General features: G+C 31.8%; 1 protein-coding gene across 1 annotated transcript in view; it reads left to right on the forward strand.

The window, feature by feature from the left end:
• The window catches only part of LOC115998323 (AT-hook motif nuclear-localized protein 14-like), a 5,205-nt gene extending 3,214 nt beyond the window's left edge, over nucleotides 1–1,991 (forward strand). The window contains exons 4-5 of the mRNA XM_031237862.1: nucleotides 539–691; nucleotides 1,454–1,991. Coding sequence (XP_031093722.1) covers nucleotides 539–691; nucleotides 1,454–1,726 — 426 coding nt within the window. The 3' untranslated portion in view covers nucleotides 1,727–1,991. The remainder of the gene's footprint in view (nucleotides 1–538; nucleotides 692–1,453) is intronic.
• Nucleotides 1,992–11,094: the final 9,103 nt, after the last annotated feature.

Here is an 11,094-nt window from a genome sequence, read left to right on the forward strand (position 1 = left end):
TTTTTTTTTTTTTTTTTTTGGGTTTAAAGAGTTGGGCAGTGCTGAATATCAATGGAATGCTGATTTTTTAAAAACATCACTATGCCTGTTCTAGTATAACATAATCTAAAAGTAATCATTAACCTGAAATATTGAAGTGCTTCCTAATGAAGCTTTTTATAATTAGCAATGGGGAAATGTTCTGCAATTTACATCTCCTGTTGTCTTATAAACTGTGTTACAACTTACAAGAGTCTTGCTTTATCTATATTGCATAGTGAAAATTTTAAAATGCTTGATCAGATATGGTGTAAATTATATAATCTTTTGAAGAACCATTGTACTTTAGGTCATATAGATTTATTTGTAGCATGCTAGCAAGTCTCTAAGATGTTATTATAAGCATATACTTATATAAAAGCTTATGTTTCTTGCTGTATCTGCAGTATACTTTTACTTTTGATCAGAGCTTGACATGGCAAGAGATTGTGTTGGATTAGCACTGCTTCTACACTTCTGATAGTTCTGTTTTAAGTTCTAACTGTTTTCACTATGGCAGGGAAGATTTGACATCCTTTCATTATCTGGGTCATATGTAAGTAATGGACGTGGAGGGAAAACTGGTGGACTTAGTGTATGTTTGGCTAGCAGTGATGGTCAAATCATTGGAGGTGGAGTTGGTGGTCCCTTGAAAGCTGCAGGTCAAATCCAGGTCTGTTTTTGTGTTACAATCCTATCCTGAATGCAATCCTTTTCAGACTTTACTTCTTTATGCTAAATGTTCCAATAGAATGCCATGCTGGCCCAATCATCCATTATTAGATTGGTAGAAGTATCCTTTGTTGTATATGATGTCTCTAGCGGATAACTGTTGTGCGAAGCTTGCTTTCAGTTGTAGAAAAAGGGCTTAACCAGAAACATAATTTTAAGATAAAAAGAACTTCCATTAATCTTCTATCCATTTTAAGAGAACAGGGAAAACCTTGATAAGCTGTGCCAAGTGCCAATCCCGTCTTCTTAATTTTCTAAAACACTGGGAGCCTCTCCAGATATATAGACAGTAACCCTTTCTGAATAGTAGACACCCTACTAAAACATACTATTTGGCTAAATATTTCCTACAAATTTTCTCAGAGTATACTCTTGTGCATGAGCATATGTAACTGCCTTGACTGGATTTTTGGGACAATGGATCTTGGTTTTATACCATCTCAAATCTGTGATATTAAGAAGAGGAAATCAAATATTTCTGATTACTTGATTAGGGGTGGTTGTAAACCAAGATAAAAATTATGTAACGTTATCTGAAAACTGATAATGTGGCAATTGTTAATCATGGATAAAGATAATTGCCTGATAGATTGTGCTTTATCAAGAAAGATCACGAGATTTTTGTTTCCTTTTCTCTAGGGTGTAAGATGGTTGACATCAAGAATTTATGTTCCATCATTGTATTGTTGATTTTTGTTGACAGGTTTTTGTAGGAACGTTCATTGTTGACTCAAAGAGGGATATAACAGGGGGTGTAAGACATGAAACACCTTCACAAGTTGGCGTGTCACCACCAATGCCAGGTGTTGGCTTCCATTCGGGGTTTAATTCTTCTCATCAAAATATGGGTGGAAGTCAATTCATGAGTCAGCCGCGGGGCATGCAACCAACACCTCTACAATGGAGGGCTGATGCAGCAGGCCATGCAGTGCACCAGTCACCAGAAAACGGGGGCTTTGACCACCTTGGCGAGTAGGAGACGTCACCTTGGAGCCCTGTAACATACATACATTTCTATCTTATAGGTTCTTTTGGACGAGAGAAACACAGACTGTTTTCACCACCCGCCGCTCCTAGCTGTAGTGTACAGGGTAGGGAATCTCTCCTTTTATTTTGCAGATGAAACTGCTTGAATTAACATTAAACATCTTGAACCTCAGAAATTTTGTGCACTGCTATGTGTTGTCTGTGTTTCTTTGCTTAAAGACTATTTGTTAATTGTTATCTTCACTTTGTGTCAACTTTCTTGCTTTTTACAAAGACTTTTTATGATACAGACATGCAAATACACCTGAGAATTAGTTGAAATCTGGACACCAATCTTGCAAAAGCATCCACTAAACACACTTTGTTGATCTAACCCACCATTTTTCTGTATCTTATCTACACCATGATTGTGCATAGAGAAAAAGATTCCAAATTTAGGTCAAATATATTGAAGATCAAGTTGATCCATGGAGAGTGCATTGCATTTTTAGTGATTTTCATGAAAAAGAGAGCTATAATGTTTAGATTATCATTGCTTGCTGATGCATTGTTCACAGATGAATTAGGTAGCTGCAATTGTTGACTGGTGTATAAAAAATTGGATTCAGCTTTAGTTTGTGTGGGCAGTGTTTAATATATTAAATTATAAGATGATAAGCTTGTGGTCCACATTACCTTAATGCCTAAGTTGTATGGATTCCTTGTCAAATGTGTTGTCATTTCATGAACTGAGGTCATCTATCATGTACACTATAGTTTTAAAAAAAACTGTGGACTCTCATTTTTTTTTTTAAATATTTATATTCTCATTTTTAAATTTTTAATGTAGATTTTTTTTTAAACTCACATAATAAAAATAATATATCATTATTTATCACATCAATAAGTAAAAGTGGAGTAAAATTTAGGAGTACATGTAATAGAATTTGTGAAAAAAATGTTACTATTAGTTTCTGGGGAAAGAAAAATCATTTTTTGAAAAATGAAAAACAGAAAAAGCATTGTTTTTCATTTCTTTAATCTGAAAAATTTTTCATTATTAATTTAACAAAGGAGTTGGAAAACAACTTTTTTCTTATTTTTCAAATACCAAAAATGTTACTACTCCGTATTAGTTTTTTCTTAATTAATTGTCCTCGTCCTAGATTTTCAGATTTGGAAGATGGCCATGGCCGTCTTCGTGAAGAAGACAGCCACCAGCTGTCCTCGCCTGTGGCATATATATATATATATATATATATAATTGTAATAAATAAATAAAAAGTTTTTGATTAAAATTTTTTAATATTATTTCGACTATTTTGGTCATATTATTACAATTATTACAAGTTACAAATCTTATTTCGACTCTAATACTCTAAATCATGTAACTTTACACGATAAGTGGCATTGAAGCTTTCACAAATATTATTCACAAGCACATCACAGTTAGCATATGTGGAGAAATGAGATCTAGACCACTGTGAAGGATGCTTATCACCCAACCATTCAAAAGCTCCCTCATCTATTGCCCTTTAACTCCTTCATAGCTTCAGTAAAGGTAGAAACTGTTGAGGCCCTAGCTGCCTTCCATAGGGCATTTTTAACTGGCACTCCTCCAAAACCAGCCACCTTCATATTGGAGTGCAAATGCCTAACACAAAATCTATGACTTACCATAGACAACACTTGCTCAAATGCAGGGATAAAGCCCTTCTGCTTGTCAGACATGAAAGTGTATTCTTGTTGAGAGAAATAGTCAATCTGAAGGCCTCTACACAAGAGGTCTAAAAACCAGAACCAAGAATCCTTATTTCCCCCCTCAACTATGGCATAGGCAATAGGGAAAAGAGCTTCATTCACATCAATACCTATTGCAGTAAGCATCACTTTACAACACATATACATTCTAAGAAATCTCTTCTTACCTCCCTCATACTCTAAATCAGATAACTTTACACGACAAGTGGACGTTGGATTTGTTTTTTCTTTTTTTATATCTCTAAACAGTAACTTCATATTTTTGTTGAAGCTATCTTCAAGGTCACCATTGATTTCACGCCTAGCAAAGTCCAATGCCTTGTAGGCTTGCCATTTACTTAAAGAATAATGTTCATCAGTACAGACTGTCTCTCTAAACTCATTTATTTTCCAACTACTATTTCCAGCAATTTGTGTTTTCCATCTCTTTTGCAACTAAAGTTGAAGTTATCAACTTGTTGTCCTTCACCCATGGACAGTTGGCATGCACATCATTGAAAACAGTCACCCTCCAAAAGACTTCATATGGATCTCTTCTACAGGTTGCTTGGCACTTACAGTTAGGTTGGGTACATATAGCAACACATCTCACCTTATCATTCTTCTTAAACTTCAGCTCCTTTCCATACTATACACAATATGTCTTCACTGCATCTTTGAAATTCTCTTTAGCCATAAAAGCTCTACTAAGCCACAAAGGATTTAGCAAATTTGGAGGAGGAAGATTAGTCCTAACAGACTCACCCAATTGACCAATCCCTGCTTCCTCATCATTTAAAATCACCTCACTGTTTGTAGGTCTTTGATTTGCATTTTCATCTACAACTTCCAGATTTCCTTGACCAGCATACTCAACTTCAGGATCTGTGTACTTAACAAATTCTTCATCATCTCCATAGTCACTTCCTTCAAATTGGTCCAGCTCAACTTTTGCACCATCACTTTCTTCTTCCCCACTATCAGATTCTCCTTCCCCACTATCATTTTTTTCTTCTACTATCTGATTTTCAAATGCATAAGTCTCATTTTCTGCTATTTCATTTTCTACACACTCATTTTCATCTTCTCCAATCATCCCTACAATTACCCAAATCTCCAAAACCTTGGGTCTCTCAACATAGTTAACCAAGCTCCAAGCATCCAAATCTAAAACTAACTCTATTAATCTACTATTAGTCTTAGAAAAATACCTACATCAATCAATCTTATATCCCAACTGTTTCACTTTATCCCATAAAGTCATTATACCCACTCATCATAATCCATGTTAGCAAAGCATTTAACACTGCCTCCCACATACTTAGGTGGGGTGCCTAGTTTTATCCTACTACCATGCCTTAATTTAAGATTGAAACTACAATTATCTTGACCACCTGATTTAAAATGTATATAAGAAGTACTTTAAAACATACATAACAACTTTATATATTCCATACATCCAACCTTAACATTACAACCCTAAACAAAATAAAAACACAGTGCAAAAGTCCCCGCCATCCAACCAATATTCAAAACCAGACTACAATGGTGGTCCCCATGTGTTTTATATTTTGCTGGAACAGTGGTCCCCGTACATATAATATTAAAACCAGACAAATTCACATGCATCGATTTCCAGACAATATTAAAAATCATGGTGGTCCCATGTGCTTTTGATGGCACAATGGTCCCCATTACAGACAATATTCAACTCAGAACAATGCTTTACACACATTTATATATGTTATAGCACAACAACATACATAGCAGCGACAATCAAAACCAATATTCAAAAGCAACAAAACACCCTTTACAACAACATATCTGAACAGAATCGTACCCATTAGCCTACCCATTACCCAAAACAGCACAAAGCAGTACACTTACTTGGTGGAGGATATGCGCGACTCCCACTTGCAGTTATGTCTATCGAACTACTCGAAGGTTGCATCTTGCAAGGGAGACCTCTCGAACTAAAGTCTTGCTTCGAATTGGTTGGGATTTCCAGAGCACGAACCACTCTCTTGAGCCCTAGCTCTCGGTGGACTATCGCATCTGATTTGGGAATTTACAATTAAGGCTTTTACAAATTGGGAATTAAGTTAATAAATAATTTAAAAATTTAATATGTGGGCAGCCCGGACTGACCGATGACCAACCTGAAATTCCTTTTTTACCCTTGACTTTAACAGGCGTTAGACTCCAACCCTAACGGAGGATCATATTGGTTAACTTTTACAAAGTTGAGGACTTCGTCAGGTAAAAAAAAATAGTCAAGGACCAAATTGATAATTTCGCCAAAGTCAGGGGACCATTTTGGTAATTAACTCAACTTTTAATTAGCGAACTGTTTAGTACGAAAAAGATTGAAATTTGTTTATTAAATTTAGAAAATAGAATATAGTGATTACTGAGTGGTGTGCGGGGCTACAGAATCTCGCAGCTTGCGATTTGTCATCCTAGTAATTTTTATTTTTTTTTAAAGCAAAGCAAGAAAGCTTCATTAAGAAATACCGATGAAATCAAGAGGGACAGAGTCCCAATACAGATTAATAGGCGACCATTTGGTTGCCTGAGAAGGCGACTAGTTGTCGCTTTCTTCGCCGAAGCTTCGTCGGTGTCAAGTTATCTGTTATTGTAGGTCAATTACTGATTTTGGGGTTTCAATGCACAAAAATGACTTGTTTATAAGATTAATTGCACTTTTAAAAACTTCATGGTCCTAATTGCACTTTGGTGTAAATTTAGGGGGTCTATTTGACCATTTTCTCTTTTCTCTTTTATGTAAGTTCATTTTTTTTTCTCTTTCATAACATTTTTTACGTTTTTTAAGAGCACAATGTTGCGCCTTCCAGAACACCATGATGTGCCTTTCAAAGCACACTAATGTGTTTTCCAGTGCATATCGTTGACTTTTCAGGGCACACTGTTGAGCCTTTCATAGCATATTATTGTGCATTTCAAAGCACATTGTTGTGCCTTCGAAGTGCGTATTGTTTTGCTTTATAGTACACAATGTTGAGCCTTCCAAAGTACATTGTTGAGCATTCCAGAGCGCATTGTTGTGCCTTCGAAGTACAGATTATTTTTCGTTGGAATGCACATTGTTGAGCCTTCCAGAGCATTATTTTCTAGAATTGTGATTACTACTATATATAATTATACATATTAATTGCTACACTGCTTACTCATTAAGATTTTTTTTTTAATTGTCTAAAATCATACTCTTAAGTAAAAAATTCATAAATATTTAAAAATATGCCTAAATACGTAATATAGTTATGGGCTATATTAATCCCTAAAAATTTAAATATTAAAATTTTTTAATTTGTAAATCCAATTCATTAATTATAAGTAATAAAATATGAAATATACTTAAGAAAATGAAATTATAAAATTAATAAAATTTGTGTTCATAACTATTTAGAGATTTTTTTTTAAAAAAAATACATACTTTTACTATTTTTTTTTAATTTCATACATACTTTTACTTATGCACTATATTAATCATACAAGATTAAAATGTTAATTTTGTTAATTTCTAAATGTAATTATTTTAATTACAAATCCATCAATATATATTGTAATTGCAAAAATTATATTATAGAATTTTCCTATATACATATTAATAACTATTATTTGCATATATTGCATTGCATAGTACTCAAAAAAAATTATTTGCATATGCGACGCATTATACAATCATTAAGGAAATGCATTAAATTAGAGTTTAAATTTACTAATACAAAAATAAAAATTTAAAACTTTTTTTAAAATATATTTCTAAATATAATTCTCTTAATTATTACTCATATTGTTGGAATTAAAATATATATGAAATACAATTTTGAATGAATCAATTTAATTATGTAAGTTTTTCTCTATAAATATATCTAAGTGTGTACATGATTAGAGACTATATTAACTATACAAAATTTAAATTTGAATTTTGTATACTATGAAAATACATACTTAACCAAATATATGGAATTGTAACTATATTATTAAATTGTAAAATTTAACATATTTCTATTTTTCTTGCATCGCACGGATAAAATATTAGTATATTTTTATACTTGAAGTATCATATTATTGTAATTATAATTAAAGAATAATATTTTTTGAAATTAATATACTATAATTATTAGGGCTTTTTTATATATTTTTTTCAAATATAATTTGTATCTAATTGATTTCAAAATTAATATATAAATCAAACATTTCAAGTTTTTTTTTCCCTTATCATAAATCCCATTTTTTCATTTTATCTCTTACTTTTTCACCCATATATTCATTACTAGTGTGTGTGTATGTGTGTTACACACATGCACAATCTTTTCTTTTTTTCTTTTTAAGGCTTTCTCCTAGGCGGGTCTCTAGCGCCCGACTAGTGCCTAGCATATTCTGTAACCTTGATCTCAAGTAATGTGAAATATAATAGCATAAAATTTTGATAATAGATACTAAAATTGAAATTAGAGGTATTTATTCGGTTAATTTAATTAATAACTAAACTAAATTAGCCAAATTTCTAAATGCTTTAATCGAATCAAATTTCATATTTTTGAATTAACCAAATATAATTTTTTTCGGTTAACCGAAATATTTTAGTCCATATTAAAATTTATAATGTTTTAATTGGTGTATATATGTTTTAATTTTTTTATAATTCATAAATGATATAGTTAGATTTTTTTTCAAAATTTATCATTTATATATTGATGTAATGATTATTTTGTTATGTGAAATGTGAATTTATAAATTTTATTTATAAATTTGAAAGTTTTTTTTAAAAAAAAAAAATTGGACTAAAATATTTTAGTTAATCAGTTAACTGAAATTTTTTTAGGTTAAGTTAATTCAAAAATATGAATTTCGACTCAGTTAGTGGTTAAAACATTTAGAAATTAGGTCAATTTAGTTTGATTATTAATTGAATGAACACCCCTATTCACAATTGTGTATTTTAGACTTCAAGATTCACGGAATGATTCACACATTTATTCACTCTTCTACATAATTAAGACTTATAGATTTCTAGATAAAGAATAATTTTCCAGCTTAAAAATTATAAGCTTAATTTTTATAAATGATTAAATCTGTCACACAAATTCTCGTTGAAAAAACATGTGGGAAACGCTGTACCCATTCTTCTGAAGTCAGCTGCCTACGCAGTAGTGTGTACAAAGTACATATATATAGCTTTGCTGTCAGGACGATAACATTACTATATTATGAATTAAGGAGAAATATCACATTTATTTAAAATTTCTTTATTAAGTAATTTTATATAATAAGATAATATATAAATTATCAAAATGATCTGTTATCTTTGAAAATATATAGCTTTTTTGGTCCTTTTAGGTAGATATTTGTTTTGAGTACTCCTTTTAGGTGTGTGTGGTCCTTTTAAATATTTGTTGAATCTTAAGATGTCTCAACCTAAAGTTTTAGGTATGTGGTTTTCCTTCTTAAGGTGCGTGATTTGTATAGTTAAGGTGTCATTATTAAAATTTAAAGTGCGTCATTTAAAATTTTAGGTGTGTGATTTGTGTTCATAAGGTGCTTTGTTTGTGTGCTTAAGGTGCGTGGTTTGTGTACTGAAGGTGCACAATTTAAAAACATTAGGTGCGTGATTTCTATTCTTAAAGGTGCTTTGTTTGTGTGCTTAAGGTGCGTAATTTGTATACTTAAGGTGTATCATTTTAATGCTTAAGGTGCGTAACCGCACAACCACACGGGAAGATAAATAAATAAATAAATAAATATATATATATATATATATATATATATATATATATATATATATATATATATATATATATATATATATATATATAAATAAGTCTACTCAAATGCGGTCTCGCCTTCCCGTGTAGTCGGTGCGGGCGTGCGGCCGCTTGAAAATATAAAACACTAGTGTTAAAAAAATGCACCACTAGTGTTAGGAAAGTACACAACAATGAAAATGCACAAATACACTAAAAAACACACAACGCATCCAAAATAATGCACCATAACTCCCACACCTAATTGTGCATTTCCAAACACTGTGTGGTGCTTTTATGCATACCTAATGATGCGTTTTTTAGTGATGCATACCTAATGATGCATATGTGTGTTGTGCATTTCCTAACATTATATGGTGAATATTTGCATACCTAGTGTTGCGGCCGCGCNTATATATATATATATATATATATAAGTCTACTCAAATGCGGTCTCGCCTTCCCGTGTAGTCGGTGCGGGCGTGCGGCCGCTTGAAAATATAAAACACTAGTGTTAAAAAAATGCACCACTAGTGTTAGGAAAGTACACAACAATGAAAATGCACAAATACACTAAAAAACACACAACGCATCCAAAATAATGCACCATAACTCCCACACCTAATTGTGCATTTCCAAACACTGTGTGGTGCTTTTATGCATACCTAATGATGCGTTTTTTAGTGATGCATACCTAATGATGCATATGTGTGTTGTGCATTTCCTAACATTATATGGTGAATATTTGCATACCTAGTGTTGCGGCCGCGCACCTAAACTCTACTCTCTCTCTCTCTCTCTCTCTCTCTCTCTCTCTCTCTCTATATATATATATATATATATATATATATATATATATATATATATATGTTAATATAATTTATTGTAACAATTTCCAAAAATAACGGAATATCAACTTTTAAGATAGACTAAATAAAATTCTTGGCAATCTTTTAAGGTAGACTAAATATTTTTTTTTTCAACTTAAGTTTAGTTTTTATTTTATGCAAAATAAAATTAATATATAAAAAATTATATCATTAAAAAATTTTAATTAACCTTCCTGGAGATAATCCTATTACCTGGGGTAATCTAAAATTCCGTGAACCAAACATCTCTTAATGTTTAGTAAGAGAAATAATAAATTTTTAGGATGATGTATTTCACGCCTGAAGACAATGATCTAAGTGTTTATTTGTTTGCGTTAAGTTTTAAGTTTGTTACAGGAGAACCAGGTTGTTAACATGTCATACTTAAATTATTGAAATGCTTTTAGAATTGAAGAATCATGAAATAAGATGCTAAGAAGTGGAAAATAATGTTGTGAAAGTGATTTTGATATAATAAAAAGAATAAAATGTGAATTTCTTATTTTATCTCTCAAAAGTTTTAAATATTTTTTTAATTTTTTCGTCACATTTAAGGGCTAGAGACTAAACTCGCCACTTTACAAATAACTTAGGGACTAAACTCGGAAACGATCGTAACTCAAGAACTGAGTGATCACTATCATTATTATTTAGAAATCAAAGATGCAATTTTTTCAAAATTATAAGTTTAATTATTTTCAATACTTTATTGATCAAATCTGTTGCACAAATTTTCGAAACGTGTGGGGAACACTTTGTACCCATTCTTCTGCGATCAGCTGCCTACGGCCCTACGCACTACTGCACTAGTCACTAGTGTGTACAAAGTACATATAACTTTGCTGTCAGGTCGCTAACACTAGTACACTACTACATTAGGAAATGAGGAGAAATATGACGTGTTTTAAAAAAAAATCTTTATATTGTAAGGGTGCCTTGTGTCAGTGGGGATTGATTTTTACTTTTTGCTTTCTGGGGCTCCGCCCTTCCTTTTATATAAA

This window comes from Ipomoea triloba, chromosome 12 (assembly GCF_003576645.1).
Source record: "Ipomoea triloba cultivar NCNSP0323 chromosome 12, ASM357664v1".
NCBI classification, from domain to species: domain Eukaryota; kingdom Viridiplantae; phylum Streptophyta; class Magnoliopsida; order Solanales; family Convolvulaceae; genus Ipomoea; species Ipomoea triloba.